Genomic DNA, 25,411 nt, shown 5'->3' with positions numbered 1-25,411 from the left:
TATTAATGGTATAAATGAACACCATATAATGTACATGTACACGTACTTTGCGTATCAAAACAAAGAGGGTCAAATTTCTTAAATTATCGCATCATAAAATAACAGCTAGCGTCACAAAGTTACATTTCCTTGAAGAACCTAAATTAGTAAAATCTACATTTTATTGTTATGTGGTCTTTTTTTTGGTAGCGCATAAAATGCATATCTCTAAGTGGTTTTTTTTGCCTGAACCTTATATTTGTTTATGAAAAACCATAGGTAATTTGTTAAACAAAACTGGAATACACACGAAAAATCAACAATCGAGAGAAACTTGTAGGACATGGGTCATGATAATAATAAAAATTATATAAATAAATATAAAAAATAGTAAAGATATTCTCTTTACATATTTGGGAGATTATACTACATGTACCGTGTACAAATCCTTACGAATATAATATATAATACAACATATGTATTTAAATTGATTCTAACTATGGTCTTCAACAAGAGCTTTAACCGCGTCTTCTTGTATAGTCTGTTGTGTTTTCAAACCTTTCTGTATGCTTCAACGAGGTCTTGAACCACGTCTTCTTGTACATTAATTTCCTACAAAAAGACCAAACAAATGTTGACGGTTGTGGCTGAGGCACGTGTTCAACACGCTTCCCTTAAAACAGATTCCGTGCCTCTACTAAAGACGACGCGCATGTCTCCCAGGGTACAACAGCCGAAGCAGTCTGTACTGCCGGAGAAGGCCATGCGCCCGAGGTTACACCGGGTAAAATCATAGTGTTAGAACTTCTGGAAACTAAGTATTGAAATGTAGTTGAATCATGTAGAGAAACTTATCTCTATATGTTCCCAACATATGGGTCATCAAGTACTTTTTCTCCAAGGACTCTTCATGCATACATCTCTCTTTCTTGTATCTAGCACCATCAAAAGAGGTACATAGCCTACTAAAGTTCAACATAATTAGAGACTTAATTTTGTCATAAAATCTCTAATCAATTGTCATAAAAGACATCAATACACCACATGAAAAGTACTTAATTTTGCCATAAAATATCTAATCAATTGTCATAAAAGACATCAATACACCACATGAAAAGTTTATTATACTAATAGAAAATTAAACAAATGACATAAATAACTCTACTCAAAAGTTTGTCACTATATGTAGAATTTAATATTAATAATCTCACTAAATTTCCATTCATCACATTTAAAAAAATTTCCAACAAAACTAAGGGTGAAGGGGGTGCTCACCTAATAGGTGAGTCCCCTCTCTTACGCCAAACCAATCCCCGTGTGCCACGTCAACTCCCCTCTTAAACTCCCCTAACACCCCAATTTGATGGCGCCACTCCCCTCTTAGGTGAATTGGTTTTTTTTAAAAAAAAAAAAAAGAAAAGGTTTGATTGGACAGCTGCCTTCTCTCTCCTCCCTCTCTCTCGGTGAGCCGCCACCGGTCCCCCTCCATCTCTCCTCCCCGATTTCCTCTCCCGAGTGATTGGCGCCACCCACCGATTTCCATCTCTCCTCCCCGATGAGCTTTACCGAATACGCCCCGACCCCCCTAAGTTTCGAAGTAACATTAGATAAACTTGAAATGCATACTGAGAAGAAGTAACTTTGTCCAGCCAAGCAGTGTGCACGTTACCATATCCTAGCAAAGTAGTTCTTTTCTAAGGTTAAAAAAAACAAACTTCTTAAAATCAGAAACTTGACAAAAAATAAATATCTTAATAGCTGGCCACCACCGCTCACCGCTGATTTTATTCTTTCGTCTTTTCTTGTCTTCCAAACAATACACAGTAATAATTAATTCCGTTCTCACTTAATAACCAAACAAGACATGGAATGGTAATGATAGATCAAGATGTAATCAAATTAAAAGAATCTTTATTTAATCATATCTTATTCGTCGTGTTTGCTATCTTTAACTCAATTTTTCTTCTAACGATTCAACAATCTAGTTAAACTTACCCATCCCACATAAGGGGTGCTCCATTTCAGGGGAGCAGTCCACTTTTCACCCTAGCCAATCATACTCGTCCATGTCAACTCCCCTCACCACTCTTATTTTGTACTCAAACACAAGAGATGCTCCACCCAAATAATGTTTTCTTTAAAACACATAAAATTGTGACTGGTTAGAACAGAGTGGGGCCCACCATTAACCCACTCTCTCTTCTCTCACTCCACTCGGTGACTAGACGTTTGAAGTTTGCCACATGTTTAAAGGGGATGGCGGCAGTGTTCCCCAACGGTGAAAGGGTCACCACACACTATAGCTGCTGGTGCCACTTACACCCTAACTAGAAACTTTGAATTTCGAAACTGCTTTTTTGACCCGTTAACGAGTGCGGTCAACATTTCTACCAAATCCATTTTTATTTAAACACAACGAAGAAAGTTGTTCAACAAATCGAGATGGTGAACGATGGAGTGTTAAAAACATAACAAAAGGAGATGGCTGAAAATTTCACAAATGAAAAAGATGTGATTAAAAAAAAAGTCAATCATAACTAAAGAGTAAAGATGATCACAAAACAAAATCCTAAACTAGGAATAAAAGTAAAATTCAAAGGGACATTTAGAGGCTACCACGTAACATCCTCTTTTCTATCCATTCTTTCATCTCCATTTGAGCATATGTCTAAAGGTGAAACCAGTGGCGGAGCTAGACCTTAAAACCAGGGGTATCCCAAAAAAATGTTGGGTTAATCGGTTCGTATACGGGTCACGGGTCGGCACGTTATCGGGTCGCCGGTTCACGGATACGGGTTCGCAAAGGATGCGGGTTATTTACGAGTCAAGTTTGGACCGAGTACGAGTCAAGCCGGTTACCGGGTTTCACATGAATGGGTCACACGGGTTGAATGCATGGGCTGCAAGAGTGTTACCGTTGGAGTGGAAGACATTAAACCATTCATTCAAAATATACAACAAGCTTTTCCATTCTCTGCAGTCTGCACATTTTACATATATCTGTGAGTATGTGTTGTGAGGGCATTTGAGAGGGGCCTGAACCCAACAAAAAAAAAACTCACAACGAAACGCAGGGACGAATCTGATCAACGAAACGTAGGTTCGAGTTCAAGGCTTCAGGGGCCAAGAAACCGAAAACTCACCATGAAACGCAGGGACAAATCTGATCAACGAAACGTAGGTTCGAGTTCAAAGCTTCAGGGGCCAAGAAACCGAAAACTCACAACGAAACGCAGGGACGAATCTGATCAACGAAACGCATGTTTGAGTTCAAGGCTTCAGGGACGAATCGGAACGATGTTTCTGACCTGTTCAGACCTGTTTATGACAAATCGGGACGATGTTTTAGGGGTATCCTTTATATAAAATCGAAAAAAAACAAAAAATTAACACTGTGAACACGACTTTGAGCCGTAGCCCGTGCTATGGCTGGGTATAAGCTGTCTCCGCCCCTGGGTGAAACAAGACTCTCCACATACTCCAAGCACTTCATTAATCACGTATCGTCGCGAAGTGAAACGTTGAGTTCAGAACGCAAATTATTCTTCGGGTCGTAGATAATAAGATTCGATGAGTGGCTCTCCATAAGAATTCTTCCACTACCCAAAACACAAATAGGTCTCTCCAATGGTAATTTAAATGAATATATTTTAGACCATTTGTTGCGTTTCTTCATAACCCATATGTTAAATCTTTTGAGTACACAAAGGCATCCATTCATGGTACCCAAACAACCCGGATAGTTAAATGGTAGATACATCTTTGAAAGTACCATACTCTCAACATTGAGGGCCATCAACACGTTCCTATAAGATAGGATCCAATACAAAAATCCATTTACAAAGTGATCCATAGCATTACCCAAGGTGATACGCAAAGGTTTTTTTGATGGCCTCCACGAACTCCACGAACACTCTCTAAAATCAAAGACATGACAAACTTGACAACTAGCTCTAAACTTAACAAGCTTTAGGACACCTGAGTTCGCACCATAGCCTAATCCAAATGCACCTCGTCCATGAACATCACTAGATGGACATGGAAGTTCGTTGGATACACATGTGAATGGATTGTAAAGGATCGGATTACGAGAATAGGTCAAGAGGACTATCCAATTGAACGTTCCCATAACTTGGGGGCGTTGGTATTTTCGAAGTAGGTTTTCTAAAGGATAACGACGACTGACTATAGAATTAGACGTGTCGTCAATTGGCACATTGTCGTCTATGAGTTGCAAAGTTTCAAGTTGAGGGAGAATGATGGTTTTACGGGACCTAAACTTCATAAAATTTGGTTCGGTAAGCACGGAACTCCATTGTGTCGATACACACCTGAAGCGTAGTAAGGGCTTGGCCGGAAGCCGTGCGAGTATATTCCAAACAATGTCATCATGTAGGAAATCGGCCATCTAGGAAAACAAATCAATATAAACCTTAAAATATAATAATCATAAATATTGAAGAGAAAATCATTAATAATCAACTTCAAAAAATAATACTCACGAATTGGCTGCCGGATCGAAAACGTAACCAGGACCATAAGGCTTATATCAAGCCTCGACTTTTATATGAAGGGTTTGAAGCACAATCGTTTCTGAAATTATATTATAACAAAAATAAATATAGGGTAGCTTAAGAAAATATATTGATTATTTATTGCTATTGTATATAAAGATGCCGTATATAGGCTTTTAAAATTATAGAATACGATTTTACCTCACAAATAAATAGCGAAAACGGATAAAAAGATATATATTCTAATTTTTTATGCATATCCGTTGCTAAAATTAATGATTTACTTGTTAATAACCTTCCAAAAAAATTACTTGTTAATAAAACTCCCTATTGAACTTTTTTTTTTTTTTTGAAATTTTCTGTTATATTCATATTGGATTAACTTATTAAGGATAAATGATATGTGTTAAAGTTGAGGTTTTGATTGATACAAAAATAACACATATCTAGGGTTGTTCAAAAAGCTCGTGGTACGGAGCTTACTCGATTTTAGTCTGGAAAAAGCTTACTCTACATGGCTCGGTTAGAAAGTAAGCCTAGCTCGGCTCGTAACGAGCCAAATGAACTCGGTTTAGTTCGCTTGATAGCTCGGCTTAGCTCAAATTATGTTACTTGTAATATATTTTTATATTCATTATAATATATTACAAAAAACTAATTATTGTTTACATGTATTTAGGAGTATAATTTGATATCTATGACATGTTTGAAAGTAGATTATCATGCTAATAAACTAATATCGTATTTCCTTGAAATTTAAAACTTAGTTTGTGTTGTTGAACTTGATTTTGGCTTTTTGTGTGTTAGATTCAATCTATTTTGAATATGTTTTTTTGGAACTATTGAATAGTATTTTAGACTACTGAATCTTAAGAGGTACCTAATAATTTTTGTTTTTAAAATCAAGCTAAACCAAGCCAAGCGGAATCAGAAAGCTTATTATATCAAGCCTCGAGTTTTATAGCCTAATGTAGAAAATTCATAAAAGAACAAGAAAGATATATATTATATTATAACAAAAATAAATATATGATAACTTAAGAAAAAATATTGATTTACTGTTATACTATATAAATATGCGGCATACGATTTTACCTAATAAATAAATAGCGAAAACGGACAAAAAGATATCTATACTATATAATAAAAGAAACTGTATTAGGAACACTTGTCATCATATTAAGCATTTTCTCTTATAGATAATTATTATTAATTTAGTTTAATTTTTTAATTATATACTATATAATAAAGGAAACCGTATTAGGGACACTTGTCATCATATTAGCCCTTCTCTTATAGATAATTATTATTTTAGTTTAATTTTTTTAATTAATAATTAATTATAGATAATCCTTCTTTTAAATATTATTTAGTTTAATATCTTATGGATAATTACTATTAATTTAATCTCTTCTATAATTACAGATAACTCTCTTACTAAATATTATTTAGTTTAATCTTCTAATTAATTATAGATAACTCTTCTACTAAATATTATTTTGTTTAATCTCTTTTACTTAACTATAGATAATTATTATTTATTTTAAATTTAATGCATACTTCTCATTTATAATATTAACTAGGTTGGAACCCCGTATATTACACGGGTTGAATAAAATAAATATAGTTAGTAACTACAAACGGTTTTTGTAATAAGATATTATTGATTTTTTTAATTAAAATTTTAAATTTGAATCCGAAAGTAATATATTAGTAAACCTAATACATAAATCGAAAGTTAATAACAAACCCGACCGTGAAATGAAACTGATGACCATTTTGATCGGTTTCATGGTTTTAAATCGAATTGTGAACATCCTTAGTAATAACTAATAAGGTTAATTTGTGTTTTTTTTATTATAAGTTATTAAAGTAACTTTTGAAAATAATGTAAAATCACAAAGTCTATACTATATAATAAAAGAAACCACTTTGGTGACACATGTCACTCATTTGAGCCATCTATTTTTTAGCCTATTAAAATTAAATAATTATTTAAAATTAAATAATTATTTATGAGATATGCGTAGAGATATACTATTTAATATATATAATTATGAGATATACGTAAAGATATAGTATAGATTAAAAAGTTATTTAGAAAATATACTATTAATATTAAATTATTATTTTTATAATATATTTCCTTAGATATAGGAATAGGTTACATTATAGTTTTATTATATCATAGAGATATTTTATTTTAATATTTATGTTTATACTTTTACATCCAAATTTAGGTAACATATTTAAATTGTCTATGACTCTTTACAATCAGTAATATGTTTTAAATATATTTAACTCTTTATAATCAGTAAATGTTTTAAATATATTTATTTTAAATAAAATATTATATATTTTTTAAATATGTTTTATAAAAATAAGAATATGACTTAAGATGTAATTTTAAGGAGAGAATTATTATTATTATTATTACTTAATAGGAGAGAAAATGCAGGAAATCAAAATCTGAAATTAATAAGAACTCAACTTGTGTATTACATGAGGTTTTTTTAAAGATATAAGTTTTTATAATTTACTATATAAAATTACATTTATTCAACCCTTGTAACACACGGGGTTTTTTAAGATACAACTTTTTTTATCATTTACTATACAAAATTATATTTATCCAACCCGTGTAATACATGAGGTATTTAAAAATATAATTTTTTATTATTTGATATATAAATTCAACCCGTGTAATACACAGGGTTTTTTAAAGATATAACTTTTTTTTATAAATTACTATACAAAATTACATTTATACAACCTGTGTAATACATGAGTTTTTAAAAATATAACTTTTTATTATTTGATATATAAAATTAGATTTATTCAACCCGTACAATACACGGGGTTTTTTAAATATATATATAATTTATTATTTAGTATTTTTTCATTATTTGATGTATAAAATTATATTTATTCAACCTGTAGAACAATACAAGGGGTTTTTAAAGATATAACTTTTTATTTTTTAGTATATAAAATTATATGTATTCAATCCATGTAATAAACAAAGTTTTTAAAGATATCTTATTTTATTATTTAGTATATAAATTCACATTTATTCAGCCCGTGTAATACACGGGGTTCTAATCTAGTTTGAAATATATATATATATATATATATATATATATACATATATATTTGTTTGATGAATATATAACTTAATTAGTTTTATTATATATCTAGAGTTACCTGAGTTATAAACCTGGTTAAATCAGTATTTAGAGAGAACCAGTATACTTTATATATTTTAATATTTCATTTCTTAACTATTTCTTTTATTTTCTCTTCTTGTTACTATCTATTTAATATTTCATTGATTCAACTACATGTCTTCATATGTATATAATCTGAAAGAGAGTGAAATAAGAGGGGAAATGGATCTTCGGTTCATTAAATTATTTTATTATTTAGTATATAAAATTTATTTATTCAACCCGTGTAATACACGGGGTTATAACCTAGTATATATATATATATATATATATATATATATATATATTATATATATATATATATATATTATATATATATATATATATATTCTATTTTTTATGCATATCCGTCACTAAAATCAATAATTTACTTGACACCCGACTTATTAATATTTTTTCAAATAATCAAACTAGTAAAATTACCAAATAGGTGGTAGTCTATTGGAAAAGGCAATGTCTTAGACTATATGGAGTGGGAGCATAAAAGAGTGGCGTTATTTATAAATTAAGGAGTGAGAGTGGTATGGTTAGTGACGTTTTTTATAAATTAAAAAATAAACATCACCCATTTAAACACATCCAAAATCCACCCACCAATCAAGAGCTTCCATCTCATAACCCAAATGCCCTCCGCGCCGGTGGAAAACTCCCCGCCCTCGTCACCACGCCACCACAAGGGGTGGTGTTCCCGGCATGGAAAGGCCACCACGCCACTTTTCTATGCCACAGCGTGTGGTCTTAAAACACCTAGGTAGGGAAGGGGGAGGTCTTGAGTTCAAGTCTCACAGACGATAAGGATTAAAAGAAATTAGCCGTTCAAAAAAAATCAAACTAGTAAATTTACCCGTGCTTGTTTGACCTGTTCTTTTCCCATTTGGCCCATTCATTGTTTTGCTTAATTTTTTATTTGACCCATTTGAGATTACAGATAACCCATTCTGACCCATTTATAACTAAACGGGTAACCTTTACTAATACTTTTTGGTCAATATCGCCACCAGGAGGTAGCCAGAGAGTATATGCGCGATCAGATGGTGTATGTACAGATATCTTTAAAAGAAACATAGTTGACATGTCACCGATCCATGTAGTTTTCCAGACATAGATTACATACTCGTTTTTTGTTAAAACTTCTGAATTATCCGACTAAGGTTCAAAAAACTAACGTCTGTTAAAACCTGCTGGCATAATTGGACAAACTACAGGGTTGAAACTAGCATAACAGACATTGGTTTTTGGACGGAAATGACATGTTTCAGACCGACATAATTGGACAAACCGCAGAGACGAAAATGGCAGTTAACTCATTTCAAAATGATTTTAGCATGATCCAGAAAGACAAACACAAAATACAAAACCTACAGTTATGGATATTGGATGAGGATACAATGCTACTTTTAAAATGCTGGTCTGCTTAATATGGGAAACTAGACAACTAGTAGGTTAATATTGGGACCAAAATAGTGACCCATAGTATAAGTATTCAATGTATTTAAGACCTTATTTCAACATATGTTATGCTCAATCTCTATGTTGGCCAAACTGTCTAACTTAAAATGCCTTTTAAATAGATTAAAATAAAATGTCATTTTCGTCCCTGAGGTTTGACCAATTTTGCGACTTTCATCCAAAGGTTTGTTTTCCCGTATCTGGATCCAAAATGTTTCAAATCTTGTCATTTTCATTCAACTCGTTAACTCCAGCAATTTTTCTCCGTTAAGTCAGAGGTTTTTTTTTAACTTACAAGGCAATCGGTCTTTTTCACTAAAAGACCAAATACCCCCCTGAAAAAGACGGAATTGCCCTTTAAGTTAACAAAAAAAGATAGATTTACCCCCTGGCTTAGCCGGATGAAAATGACAGGATTTGAAACCTTTTAGATCTAGATGCAAATAATACAAACCTTTGGATGAAAGTCGAAAAATTGGCCAAACTTCAGGGAGAAAAATGGCATTTTACGTATTGTAACAATGGTAACTATAATAATACTTTTTGACAGTAAATTTTATGCGATACTTTTGACCCGTTTTGTTTTTAGACGCTACTTTTACAACTCGTCTTGTTATTAAAAATAAGATACAACCCAAATCGACATGTTCATAAGTTAAAGTTAACCGACCGACCCCTCCAACAAAAGTATAAATACAATAATTGCGAATATCATGTCGCTTTCGTTGTGTTGTATCCATTGAACCCGAACTGTTGAAAGTGATAAGCTTGGGCAACAGTCATTGTATCATGAAGATATAGTCAAAAAACCAATGATGGACAAGTAGAGAACAAAGCCATTTACATTAACACATGTCAAGTTGGTTCACAACAGGATTTCATCAAACAACTGGATTTTTATATCCAGTTATTAGAAACATTTTTTTTCGCCATTCATGAAAACACAAAATAAAACGCTACAAATCAAAACTATCGAAGCATGTTTATGAACCCTTTATCCGTGTGCTCATCGAACGCCTTTTACACTATTAGACCATGTTCTTGCACTTCTCCGTTGACCTTGGCGCTGTAAAGTCAAAGTCAACATCCACAAGTCAATATCTCAATCACTCTTGTTATAAGTTAAAGATTCACAATAACTACATGAAAAACACATTTAAAACATAAAGGTTGAAAACTTTTTTCGTTTTAACAACAGACGCAGTTTGTTGTCCGTCTACCTGCTATCCTTATGTAATTTGCCCTTTTGATTGGAATGAAAAAAATTATTGTATAAATTTTTATAAAAAAAATAAAAAATAAATAACGGACGCAAGATGGGGTAGGAACGATTATATCACACGAATTATTGTTTATATAACTTAAGCAAATTGCATACCGAGTCCGATTGCTTCAGAGCCTTTCATTATCCTTAATCTCTTGCATGAATCTATAAACATCCTGCGAAACCGATAACATGATTTTTTGATTAAAACATAATTGAATAAAAAAAGCTTTTGTTTAATATTGGAAAACAAGAACTTACTCCCAAGGAACATCACCAACAAGCATCCAGTCACCGTCTTTATCTTCATACGTTAGCACGCATTCAGAGCCATGAAGAAGATCTTTTAAGTTACTTTCGCTAAGCCCTTCTCGACCTTTAATTCCGTTAGAAGTGCAATGACCTGATTCAAAACCATTTATAATCACAATGTCAAAAACCCCATAAAGAAATGCGCGTTTGGATGATTTTAATACGCAGTTTGATATTTCTTACTTCAACAAAATGATTATTCTTGGCGGATTCAAAATTACAAGTTTACCCCCCCCCCCCCCCCCCCCCCCCCCCCCCCGTGGTGTAAGAATTGCTAGGCGCTAGTCGACTACTGACTAGCGATTAATCAGATTGGGATTGTATATGTAATTTTCAGTTTTATATGTATATACACACATTTTTATATGTATTTTTTAAGTAGACATGTTTTAACACCTTCTTCGACTCATATTTTCAAGTAGATAGGATTAATTGCCGGAATTTACCAGTTTTGGTCAAGAATCTTGCCGAAATCACTAGAATGCCACCGATTTTTGGCCAATTAGGACTAGATTTGACCACTATTGACCGCCTACTGATTAATTGGGCGATTAGATAAAAATTAATCTGTGAACCTCCGACTAGCGATTAATCAGCGACTAATCGGAAGCTAGTCGGGATTTTTACAACCATGCTTATAGGGTAAAATAAGTTGTTTTCAACAAAATGAAATTCAGAACATCCCCAAAATTTGCAATTTCGACTTAAATACATTATATAAACTATAAAGCAAACATACCAAGGGTAAAGCAACTGAACATTTTCTCAAGAGCCTTTGAAAGTTCCGCATAGTTATGGTAAGTCTTGAGATCGATCTTCCTTAAATACGGAGCACCATCCATGCTCACCTTCACAAAAAGGCACCCACCGGATCCCGAATTACCTTCTGCCACGTCACCATTCTTCGACGAGTTGTTCGCCATGGTGTTCTTGCGGAAAGATCGAATTGGTGGCCATCCCACCACCTGTGCCCTGCATAACCGAAAAAAAAAAAAAAAAAACAGTTCTTAAATGCAAATCAAACAATCTTGAACAAACATTACATTACAAATAAGTACATTACAAAACACATGATAAACAGCACAAATTCCACACAAGAAAAGCTAAAATCTTGTTTTCTTAAAGGGCAGATTAGAGAAAAAAAATATTTAAAGAGTTAATTACTGTTTTCGTCCATGTGGTTTGTCAAAAATCACTATTTCAGTCCATTAGTTTAAAAATTGCGATTTCAGTCCCTGTTGTTTCACTTTTGTAACCATTTCGGTCCACCTCGTAACTATTTCGGTCCCTGTACTTACAGAATAAATGGATTGAAATGGTTACGAAAGTGAAACCAAAAGGACTGAAATGGTTACGAAAGTGAAACCACGGGGATTGAAATCGCAATTTTTAAACTAATGGACTGAAATAGTGATTTTTGACAAACCACAGGGACGAAAACAGTAATTAACTCATATTTAAATTTAATCATAGTAAAAAAGATAACTTTCAAGATTATAACTTGTTTGGCTAAAGTTGTCCAAGATTAGGGTTTCAAGAATTAGAGTTAAATACAAGGTCAAAACACAAGATAAACAGCTCAAACTCCAGACAAGAAAGCTAAAATTTTGTTTTTTTAAAGGGTATAATACAGATAAAAATATATATATAATCATAGTAAAAAGGACTACTTTCAAGATTATAACTTTTTATGCTAAAGCTGTCCAAGATTAGGGCTTTAAGCATAAATACTTTACAAGCAACAAGAAAACAGACATATGAGCAGAAATCCAGAAAATCAAACCCTAATTCACTAAACATGCATTTAAAAAAAAAAAAAAAAAAGATAAAAATCAGCTCAAGATTTATAAAGATTAGGGCTTTAAGCTTGTTTCACTTTCAAGAAACAAGAAAACATTCACTTAAACAAAAAATTAAACCAAACTTGAGTAAATTAATGCAATTTAACAACAAAACAAAGGGTTAAAAAAAAAAAAAAAAAAAAAAAAAAAAAAAAAAAAAAACCTTACTTGGCAGAAGGTGGAGGACTGCCATTAATATTAACAAGACCTTTCTTTTTGTCCTCAACAGGCTTAACATCAAGAGATGAGGTTTTATTTTTCTCAAAAACACCATTAAAATCTTTACTCATATCAGATTCAGATCCACTGGTCAAACCCCATTTACCAGAACCATCAAGATTAACATCAGAAAACCCTCTTTTAGCTCCTGACATGAAGTTCTTGATGATGGGCATGGGCCCCACTTTTGTAGCATTTTCTTGACAACTTTTGGAGAAACCAGGCAAGCCAAGACTGAGTTCAGTGGCTTTGAGGTTGAAAACATTGTTGGTTTCATTATCAGATGAGATGTTTGAGGATTCAGAGCTTCTTTCAAGTGAAGAAGCATCTGATAAGCCTATGTAATCATGCTCAAGTGGCACAGACATTAGTGAAAGATTGTGTTAAAGTTTAAAGGTTCAAGAAGTTGAGTTTTAGAAAATGTTGAAGAAGAAGAAGAAATGAGGAATATAGAGATTGTGGTGTAGGTTTGGTTGAAGATGGAAAAGTGTAAGTGGAAAAAGGAGGGTGTTTGTAGTTGTAGTTGTTTGATGCAGAAGAGAAGACTTGGTATCAAGAGGTTATATGTTAATTAGTTGAGATAAGAGTGTGTTTTGTTTATTTAAAAGATACTTTTTAAGGGTTGTTTGGTAATTTTGTGTTGAGTCATTAAGAGAGCTGATAGATTAAGAGTTAGGGGTTGTTTCTTTTAGCTTTTAACGGACTTTTAGTGTTTCAGACCTCTTACTGGTTCAACATTTAACGGTTCAGGTTGGTTGTTTCGTGAGCAGATATCGGAATGGTTCAGACATTTGTCTCTGAATGGTTAAGTATTATATTGATTCTAAATGGTTAAGACCTCTTATCTGAATTGGTCAGATATTTGTCTCTGAATGGTTAAGCATTTCTGGCTCGTAATGGTTCAGACCTCTTACTGGTCCAACACTTAATGGTTTAGATCTCTTACTGATTTAGCATTTACCCATTCAGAAGTTACCAAATAGCCCTTAGTCTCTAAATCAATCAGCATGTTCCTAAAACTTACCTAATAAGAGGTTCCATGAACCATTAAAACGTGTCTTTAAAGTAAACCAATCACAATCTACCTCTACCGGTTTAGAGGTACGCTTTAAAAGGTAAGTTTTACAAACATGTTGACCGATTCAATGGCTACATCTTTACCGTTAGATCTTATGTACACTCTTAAAAAAGTAAGTTTTAGAAACATATTAACCAATTCAGAGACTACATCTTCTTTGTGAGTCAGTTTTTTTAATGGTTTAGCATCAAATTACCAAACACCCCCAATTCTTGCTTAAAAGAAATTAAAGTTGTTAATCTTTAATTATTAAAAATATCAATTAACTCCCCCACCAATAGTATAAGCATCTCTCTTTTGGAAAAGAATCTCATAGCATAAGAACAAAGAATATAATTGTTTTGCTTATCTCCCTAAAATGCCCTCATAAAGTTTAACCATATCTAAAACATAAGACTTTTATCAGTCTATTATAAATTGTTTATTTGGTTTTTGTTAATATGCTAAACTATTGTAGATAAGTAATTTGAGGTTGCTCAAGGTAAATGCTTTATTATATAAAACAAAAAAAAAATTGAAAGTTAGCCTAATACAATTATTATTTATTAGTCTGTAAATACTAAATAGTTACTTATTTGATATTGTCCCGCTAAAAGGTTTATTATAGTTGGGCTTAAATGAGTTCGAGTTAAAATCAATTTCTTTGTATCTCATCGATGACATTTAGTAATCCAACTATATAAGTCTAAATATAATTCTTACAATGATTCACATATACAAATTTAAATGCAAGATTATATGAAAACAAGCATATTTTGTATTGCCTGATTAACATTAATAAAAAGCATTTACTAGTAAAGCCATTGTTGTGCTAAATGAAAAAGCTCTATTTATACTATTTTTTTTTACTGAAAACAACTGTTGGGATTTATTTATACGGTTTTGCCATTCTTAAGATATTACATGAGACGTGTTACTTGTATATATATATAACTAGCATTAAGCTACCCTGTGTTGCAGTGAAGGCGTAAAACCTTGATAAATAACACCAATGTCACATTACATCCAACGACTATCAACACTGAAGTTGTGGCGTCTTAATGCGGAGAAATTAGTTTCGGTCACATTATATTTATATATACCCCTATTTATCAACGTTGCCACACTGAAATTTAAGTGTTTAGTTTTTATTAGTTTTAAATTGCATAATACAAAGCCAATGAATGCATTGTTTTCTTAAGTTACAATTTCAATTCTCATGAACTTACACTCAAGGCCCTTCACCCTTACCCTTTTACACCCCTCAAATAAACTTTCGAAGACGTTAATTTTTTCCGTGGTTTAACACACCACAAGGTGCATGGACATGAACCTTGTTATAATTAAATACAAACGAAATACTCTCCCTAAGAACTAGTTTCTATTCTGTTATATAATCCGGATAACTCATTTTTCAAGTTTATATATAAGTACATTATTTATTTATTTTTTGAAACTTGTGAATTATTTGCGAATGTCGGGAGGTCTAGCATACGTTGTTTTAACTGGGTCCATGCTAGAGAGCCTCCTCGCATAATAGATCCCCAATTTAAACCCCTCAATGAGAAACCTTTATCCCCCATACTCGAACCTGAGAGACCTGTAGGGAAAAACTCACCCGAGCCCACCATAGGTGGAACTTAAATACCAGTGTAACTATTTTCCGCAAATGATTTTAAATTTATCAAGCATTTACATATACATGTATATATTGATGTGGGTGAGTAAATATTATAAAAGACAAATATATTAAAATGAACCAAAATAGTATTATAATAATTGAAACAATTGAATTCTTGTCCAAATTGACTTCGGTACATTCAATAAGTTATGTTACAACTCACTTCTTAGCATCACTACATTCAAGACCATATCACGTCAAAGTGGTCCAACATTTCGGATTTAAACCTCACTTACTTTGAACCACAAAGTTTAATGAAACCTCAAATCTTGATGTTTTGTAAAAGGTATTGATAATAGCATTTAAACCAGTTTATTAGTTCGACCGTAGATCAGGTAACATGTCAAACTCAGTGCATTGACATAACGAACATGTGATCATGGAGCTTTTTTATATGTAATCTATGATATGATAGACATATGAATAGTAAAAAAATGTGTCTGTTGTAAAAACAATCTTGAATTTGCCGTCGTCGGTTAGCAAAATAAGGCAAAGATTGGCAGTTTAGTTAGTTTGACCGGTTTTATCACGAGTTTAACCATTGTTTTCTAACTCATATAAAACCAGCTCGCTCATTTGTGTTTGTCCATTAATTTGTTATCGAATCATCAATCAAACCAACCAAACCGATTCATACGTAACCGACTCTTTTCTAATTTAACCAACCAACCCAATTGAATAATTGATCATGTCGAGTTTTCAAAATAATTGTTAAGAAAAAAGTACTTTGAGGGTCATTCATTAAAGAGAAATGAAGAAAACGTATCATTATTAGTTCTTAGTATTTAATTGTACAACCAATAAGTGTACTCTACCACCAACAAACCAAAATCATAAACTTTTTGTACTCGTTATTTTCTCTATATAAAATATTTGTATTCTATGATCCACAATCTATTAGTTTAATCATCTACAATACAAAACTTAATTCTAAATTATAAAATAACTTAATTTTTTATTCATTTTTTTGGTTAGGTCAGGTCAAGTTTGAACATATTTGTTAATTTTTATTAAAAAAAAAAAAAGTTGGTTTGTAACTTTGTATAATGCACTTTTGATTTTGGTCTGAAAGTATCCTAACTCTTAATAACATAAATTTCATACTATTTGAAAAGTTAATGTAAATATGAATTCTTGAGATAACAAGCCAAAAGATAGGGGTGTATACGGCTTGGTCCGGTTATTAGTCTTCACCGAAACGAAAATCGAAGTTATCGGTTAATCTATTTTGTTAATCACTTAGTTTTTGGTTAATCAGATTTGTTTATTCAGTTATTTTGCTAGTTTTGTGATTCGGTTAGTTTCGGTTAACAACCAAAATCAAACTTGTTTAAAATTTACTTAGAAAGACATTATACATGAAATTGACGTATAAATACACCAAATGAATGTATAAATACATGAAATAAAAGTATAAAATAAATGAAATAGATGTGCAAATACATGAAATTAAAGTATAAAAGCTATAAATATATGGAAATATGAATGGTTCGGTTCAGTTAAAGTCAGTTAACGATGGTACAAAAGAAACCGACAACCAATTTTCAGATAATTTGGTTTTCAGTTAATCAGTTTTTGGTTAATTTAATTTTTGACAAAATTCGGTTCAATTTCATCGATTTTCATTTAGGTTAACAATTCAGTTATTAGGGGAGGCGGGGCGGTGCGTGATGCACCTTCTACCACGCGTGGACTTCAACAAACTCCCACCGCCACCGATTAGTTCCACGAGTGATGGTTTGAACGTGATGGATTTCCGTGATTTTTTTCACGCGTGAAAAAATGGATGGATGTGAGGGGGTGTAGGGGTTTATTGTTAGGTGTTGTGAGTGATGACCATTGCCACTAAAAAAAAGTTGTGAGTGATGGAAAAATGGTTGATGACATGGCAGAACTTGATTGGGTGTTGTGAGTGATGAATGAGTGATGAGTGATGACTACCCCACCCCCCTTACCCATCCCATCAAAAGCTAAGCAGATATAGATTTGTGCAAATAAACCAAATTTAGATCCCGATAACGAGCTAACAAAACTACCAACACACACACATAGACTTGTGCGAAGACTTTCTCGAAACTTCCCAGATCTCTCTGGTTAGTGTTCCTTCGAAAATCGAATCTAGGGGTGTGATCGGGTTTATTATTCGGCTTTCTGGTTTTCTTAGTTTCTGATGTATAAAACCGTACCTAATAACCGATCCGTATCACAATTGGGCTAGTCAGGTTTGGGTTGTTCATTTAGAACCGAAGGACACACTCTAGGATAGTACTCTAGCCCCGACCAATCGCGTACTGCCATGTCAGTTATACACTAAATACCATAGAACTAAATTAAAAAAAAAAAAAAAAAAAAAAAAAAAAAAAAAACTGCTCTAAAACCATACATATATTATATTTACGAATTAACTAGAACCGATAGATACAGATTGATTGCAAATAAACCAAAATTTGGATCCGAAAACGATTGAACAAAAGCTCCATTGATTCGTGCGACGACTGTCTGGAAATTTCTCAGATGTTCCTTCGAAAACCGGATCAGATGACGATTTCATAAACACAAAACCCCAAAAAAAAAAAAAATAATAATGGTATTGATTTCTGGAAACCTGACACAAAAGCTTTGAAAAAAGAAACAGAAGAAAACGGCAGTTGAAGCAGATTATTGTCGCCGGTTAAGAGATTCTGTTGTCTTTTTCGGTGAGCTGAAAAATTGCTTCAGCTTTTATCGGTCGTGTGTTAATTGCTGCTTCTCTGTTAATTAATTAGTTAATCCCTGCAAATCTTCTTCTATGCACGCCTGCCTATATCTTATGTTAATAATGTCGAGTGCTAAAATAATAATAATGCATTCGGGAAATGATGACAGGTGGTCGGAGAAGATCCGGTGACATAAATGTTTTCAACAACAATGGAATCAAGATTTTGTCTTTGGTTGAGGGGGAAATCAGGTGGAAAATATGAATATGATATATATATATATTTTGTCGTTGTTTAAGTTAAAGTTAATTGAAGATGTGATTTTTTTTTAAGTAAAAAGATTACGTAATTACTACTCCTAAACAGGGGTGTAAACAAGTCTAGAGGCTCAAAAGCTACTTGTTATCGGCTTGGTTAAAAGATCGAACGAGCCAAGCTTTAACAAGCCTGAGCTCGAGTCTGAAATAGAGCTCGTTTAGTTATCGAGTCCGAGCTCGTGCCTTAAATACAAAGCTCGTTTAGGCTTGCGAGCCCAAACAAAAATTTATTTATTTTATAAATAATTTAATAATAATGATGATAACATTGGTCGAGCCGAGCTCGAACCGAGTTTTGGCTCGTTTAAGCGATATTGAAGCGGGCTCGAGCCGAGTTTTTAGCTTGTTTGAGGTTGTTCTTAAAATAGCTTGAGCCATGTCGAGCCAAGCTCGAGCTTTGGGTTTTACTTACGAGCCAAGCCCGAGCTCAATAAGTAGACTCAAACTGAGCCGAGCTCGAGCTCGAGCTTCATAAAAGCATGACGAGCCAAGCTCGATCCCAGTCAAGCTCGGGCTCGGCCCGGCTCGTTTACACCCCTACTCCTAAATTACATCAAATTTATCTTATGTAAGGATTGAACTCTGGTCTCTCCCCAAGAAGTAGGGATGACAAAAATGCCCGAGTCTGACAGGTATACCCAAAACCCAACACAAATGGGACGGGTATACCCGATACCCGACGGGTATACCCGATACCCGACGGGTATTGGGCCGAGTATGGGATTATTTTTAAAAATTATTTTTTCATACATCTCTATACTCTACTACAACTACAATTCCTTACAAAAAAAATAAATAAATAAATAAAAATTAGAGGGGCTTAAGCACTTTGTTTTCACCCGACTCAATTTCTTTCAACTCTTCTGATTATACTGTTGAATTTCTTGTCATGGTGACTGAAATAGCAAAAGAACTTGAATACATATGCCAAAGAAAAAAAATTGTGTGACGTGATCAAGAAGGGGCTCATGAAAATCTAGTGTATGATTACTCTGGCGAAACGAAAAATCTGAACATTCACCGAGGGGTACGGACGAAAAATTCCAAGGGGTTGCGGACGGGATTTTCGACAGAACTTAACACTATTTTTTTTCCCAGGGATACGCCCGCCCACCTTGAGCTAGCCTTAAGTCCGCTCCTGAGGAGTTGGTAATCCTGATCTAAAAGACGATTTGTAAAGAGTCAAGTTTTGGTTGTGATATATGTTTGATAAACATGTTATGTTGTAGTTGACATGTTCAACTGGTTAAATTAAATCATTTGTATTCAGGTTGGTGTATCTTATCCATTTAATTAAACAAATTGACATGCCACCTCTTTACTACCCATTTAAAATTAGTATAAAGAAACTAACATCTAAAGCTTATAAGGTCAAGTTATTAAACTTGTTTACCTCCCAGTTGAACCATTTATCACAACCCGTCTAGCCATTCATGACTCATTAAAACGTTTACAACTTGATTATAAACCATTACAACCTGTTAATTGATCTAGATAATTATATATTACACATGTCATGTTTATGTTATACGATTTTAAGTTTGTATGGCTTAAGGTTGATATCTTTGACACAAATAACATATGACTTGCTTGTGGGTTCTTCAACTCAACTCTTCAATCCACCATACCACTCCTAATTGTTAGACATATGAAGATAATTAGAAAGGGGAGAAAATGAGATGTGTCTGCTCTACCTTTTCCAAAATTAATTTTTACTTTACATATAGGGGTATTGGGGTTTTATAATTTGGAGATTTGAAGTTCATTGTATAAGATAGAATTTACTATTACTTAGTATTTTGTAGCATAGTTAGGAATATAAATTGATTAGGTTTTCTTTATAATTATTAATTATACATTCTTTATAATTATTCACTCTTCTCATGCCGTTATTGTGTCACCACAATCGTAGCATAGTCACTGTAGCTAGCCTGCTGCTATGCCTCTTATCACCACCACTATGGCTATAGATTTGTCACCGTTGTTTGCCGCCATGAAGTTTTCTTACTATTTCCGTCTTATAGTTATTTTTTTTCGAGATTGCATGTTCTTATTATACCTTTATTGTTTTTTAATTTGCTTTAGTGTGAGCGTTCATTTACCCCCTCTCTAACTGCGGGAGAGTATTAGATAGAATATATTATTAGTTAGAGTTTATTGTAACATCTTACTATAGTTAGGAGATATAACAAAGAACTTTGAACTTGAAAACTAGTAAATGAGAATTCAAACAATAGAAAAAAAATCTTTGAACAAACTACATAAGATTTATAAACTTTCTTTGATGAAAACTTAAAAAAGACACTTAAGTGCTGCCACTGTTTGATTCTACAGGTTGTTCAAATGTTAAATACTTAAATTGCCAACACAATGATGGTAATTCAAGGCTCTAATTGGCAGACTATCTTACATATTATCATCAGCCTGCACAGATGTGTCATAAGGGTGAAGGGGGTGCTCACCTAATAGGTGAGTTCCCTCTCTTACGCCCAACCAATACTCGTGTGCCACGTCAACTCCCCTCTTAAACTCCCCTAACACCCTAAATTGATGGCGGCACTCCCCTCTTAACTCCCCTTATTTTTTTATTCAAAAAAAAAAAAAAAGAAAAGAAAAGGTTTGATTGGTTGGAAATTAGATTGGCCCCACCTTCCTTCTCCCTCTCTCCTCTCCTCTCTTCGGTGAACCTCCACCCATTTCACTCCCCTCACCCACTCACCTAAGGGATGGCGGCGGTGTTCCCCTTAGGTGAATGGGGTCACCGATTTCACTCCACTCTTACGCCCCGTTCACCCAAGGCCATTGCATAAATATATTGAATTTTTATGAAATTACATTTTCTCTTCTAATTTATTATTAGCATTGCTATAGGGGCATATTGAATCATATAAACGACTACTTTTATGAATTTCTCCACAAATTTTTGAGAAAGAATATTCTTGAAGAATACCAATTTTAACATATAGAATATTCTTGAAGAATACATTATTTAAAATATTTGAAGATGAAGAAACAAAGATGTTTGAAGATGGTCTAATGTGATTTTAAGATTGTTGAAGTTGGTCTACTAGTTTGTTTTAGGGGGTAGGGGCGTCTATCACTCACCACTCACTCATCACTCACAACATCCAATCAATTTTCGCTATGTTATCGAGCTTTATTCCATCACTAGTGGTGGATTTTAGTGGAAATGCCCATCACTCACCACACCCAACAATTTTCCTCACAACCCAACAATTTCCCTCGCATTCTCTCCATCTTTTCACGCGTGATAGTGGCCACTCGTTGTCAGTTCCACGCATTTTCAAAAGTGGTGGCGGCGGTGTGCGTGATGGTTCCACCCGTGACGGGTGGTGACAACGGGGCGCCCCGTCCCCCCTTATTTGATTTCATTTATAACATATATCCATACTTTCGTAGGATAAGTTAAAATGAAACTCATGATGATAGTTGTTTTTACTATGTAAAACTTACCATTTTTTGACCATTTTTCCCAAATATTTAACAAAATAACCATTGCTTTCGTGGCGACACCATCGGTATATTGAGATTGCTATGTTGGATTATGCAATGCTTAGGTGGAATCAAATGAGAAACGAGAGGGGGAAATAGATAGTGTTGCATGCTTAATCCATTTGAATTAGTTCATGAAAGCATAAAATTCTAACAAGTATGGTCGTCATAATCATTAAAAGATGTCACATCTTAACAATTATGTTAAAGTTTTGAAACCTTGACGCTCACACAATTTTAAAAGATGTCACATCTTAACAATTATGTTAAAGTTTTGAAAGCTTGACGCTCACACAATTTGTGCTAGACCAGGGCGGACTTACTTAGGCCCAGGGGTGTTAGACCCCCACTTTGTAAAAAAAATCTTTAAGTGTATTTATTTATGTAAAAATCATGATTGTAAACCCTAAAAAAATAGTAAAACCCTTCGATTATACTCTTAGAAAATAAATCCTGGATCTAACCATGGTCCTAGATAACAGTGTTTCTTTTCTCTCAATGCGAATTAAAAAATTATAAATATATAATTTTAAAGAAAAAAACAAAACCTTGAAGTGAAATACAATCTCAACAAAGACATGGTCACGATTGTGATAGTTTATAGTTACTTTTATTAAATATAAAAAGAATATAGATTTGGTCAAAGTGTCTATTCTCGATGTTATACATAAATTTAATGTGGTAGTGTGTGTTATTTAATACGAGTGTATATATATTATATAAAAGAAAATGAGTTAGTGGAGTGGGGGGTAATGATGGAAGAATTGACCGGAAGTTAGTTCGGGTCGGGTAAAAGCATTATAGCATGTGTGCATTAGTGAAAAAACCAAGTGTGTTGTGTGCAGTCAAGGTCCCTCAAACGTCCCCATCTACTTGTTTTTATAATCGTACAATAATTTTAGTTTCTATTTTTCCAAAGAATAACATATGTTATCATTTTTATCAACGTATTACATAAAATAATTTTTTTCCTTCACACTATATCTAAACATATATCATCTAGTTTTAACTAAACATACACCATCGAACAAATTACAATAAAAAAGATGACGAAGCGACCGGGGGGGGGGGTGTTATTGGTTAAGTATTTGGATCAGTTTAACTAATAGTTTTTTGCATCAATATATATGCAAAGTAGGACAAGTTATTTAATAATTTAGACACATTGTTGTAATGAAGGAAAATCGCTTGCATATTAAAAATCATTAAAATAATAAATCCGATTTAAAAAGTTGGACATCGCGTTGTGATGGATTGGGCATACCTTTGTAACGCACCGTTACTACAAAGTTAAAGACACTAGTTACAATGATATAATTCTCTTTAGTTTAAAATCCGTTAAATCTATTATTATCATTATTAACAAAAAAACAACTAAGGATGTTGTCATAAAATGAAAAAAAAAATTGTGATATACAATTATCTTTATTATTTAAAGTAAAAGTTGAGTTAAAAGAGAAAATCAACTATCTTCTAGTTACACAGATCACATAGGAGACCGAATTATATTATGAGATATGTGAATTCTTTTTCGTATTTACTTTATATCAACAAATTTGACAAAATATCATAAATTACGTGAAATTATTAAATCGGATACATGAAGACGTTACGATGATACACTAAAACAAAATAAAACGTGAAATGAGTTTGTGTGTTTCATGACCAAAAAGGTAAAGTTAGTTTAACATGCTTATGGATTAGTGAATAGAATGGGTTGGATTTGATCATCTCGGGCCTCATGTCACATACAAGTTGAGCGCCCATTTCTCAATACTCTTATACTCATTGGGTTCGTAGTGTACCAATGGGTATTGTGTATACTCACTCATGATCTTATATGGTTAAAATACCCATTAGGTTGCCCTTCCCAAAATTTGACCTTAAACCCGATCTGAAACACAAAAAATACCCTACTAGATTTCTAAGTTCTAACATTCAACGATTCAAGTTTTCAATAACTTCAACACCCTATTTATTATTTTTCTTAGAAGTACAATAATATATTAATATTTTAGATTTTACCAGTAGAAAACATGTTTAATACTTTTCAGGTATTACCTAATGTCATACTCGTTCGAAATGTTTGAAATTTTTAAAATTAATTTCAACACAAATACCCCTTCGAATTTTCTCTTTATATTTGGGTTCGTTTGACATCATCTTACATTAGACTCAAAATATATCATTTTATATTTGTTGAACCCTTTTATCAAATGTTCTATAACTATATAAATTGATAATTGAGAAGGAAAAAAAAAAAGATGAACCGGAGCAAGGTGGGTTCCACCTCCACGTGTCGCCTACCGTTGGTACAGTGTAATCCATATTTTTCATGGAAATGAACCAACATTCCGATACTCCACATGCTCGTTCAGTCGTTTGCTATTTACATTTTCCCCCTTTATTCAAAAAGTGTACTCATCAAACTTCCATTTTCATCTTATTTTTCTTCCTCAAAGCTTCATTTTTTATATAAAAATATAGAACAATGTTCACATGATGCGGCAGAAATACAGACACTGTCAGGGTTTGCGTTATTCGATTGGTTCGGTTATTATTCTCAATCGAAGTCATCGATTTAGTATATTTTATTAACCAAGCGATTTTAATCAGTTTGGTTTATTTGGTTAGATTGATAGTTTTTTGTTTGATTTGTTTAATTTCGGTTAATAGCCAAACCCAAACTTAGGTTGAAACTTTTGCTTAAAAATACATGAAATGGAGATATAAATATATGAGATGAAAGTATAAATAAATACAATTGAGGAATAAATATGAAATATATGAACTGAATGTATAAACGCCAGAAATATATGAAAATATAAATGGTTCGATTAATTTTGGTTAAATGATAGTACAAAAAATTGATAACCGGTTTTGGTTAATTCGGATTTCAATTAATTTAGTTTTTGGTTGATTTCGATTCAGTTTTTCTGTTTCGGTTAACGATGCAGTTATTTCTCACCCTTACTGTTAATTGGGATTTCAATTAATTTAGTTTTTAGTTGATTTCGATTCAGTTTTGTCTGGTTCGGTTAACGATACAGTTATTTCTCACCCTTACTGTTAATCACGCAAGACATTATTTTTCAATTAAAAAAGAGAAATTGGATTTTAATAATCCCACCTAAAGGTGGTTGGCCACTAGTAGTCCCACCTTTGAATATTCATGCTGGCAGTCCTAATTTTTAACTATTTTGCCTTCAACAGTTCTCGGTTAAAAAACTTAACGAAGCTAAGTTTTTTTTTGAATTAGAAACTGATGTTTTAGGGCTTTTAATCGGAATGAGGATACGAGTTGATTGATGTAAAAACTTACTTCGATGCTCTAAACAACGA

At 33.0% G+C, this 25,411-nt stretch overlaps 1 protein-coding gene across 1 annotated transcript; it reads right to left on the bottom strand.

The window, feature by feature from the left end:
- Positions 1–9,985: 9,985 nt before the first annotated feature.
- LOC110915292 (auxin-responsive protein IAA21) lies at positions 9,986–13,351 on the bottom strand. The gene is made up of 5 exons (XM_022159967.2): positions 12,755–13,351; positions 11,485–11,717; positions 10,695–10,836; positions 10,548–10,609; positions 9,986–10,235 (listed from the first exon to the last, which is right to left on the bottom strand). The coding sequence occupies exons 1-5, from the start codon at positions 13,171–13,173 to the stop codon at positions 10,198–10,200; spliced, it is 894 nt and encodes a 297-aa protein (XP_022015659.1). The 5' UTR covers positions 13,174–13,351; the 3' UTR covers positions 9,986–10,197.
- Between the last annotated feature and the right edge of the window lie 12,060 nt (positions 13,352–25,411).

Source organism: Helianthus annuus, chromosome 16, assembly GCF_002127325.2.
Source record: "Helianthus annuus cultivar XRQ/B chromosome 16, HanXRQr2.0-SUNRISE, whole genome shotgun sequence".
Lineage (NCBI taxonomy): Eukaryota > Viridiplantae > Streptophyta > Magnoliopsida > Asterales > Asteraceae > Helianthus > Helianthus annuus.
The sequence above is the reverse complement of the archived record's forward strand: the minus strand, read 5'-3'. Positions and strand labels throughout refer to the sequence as shown.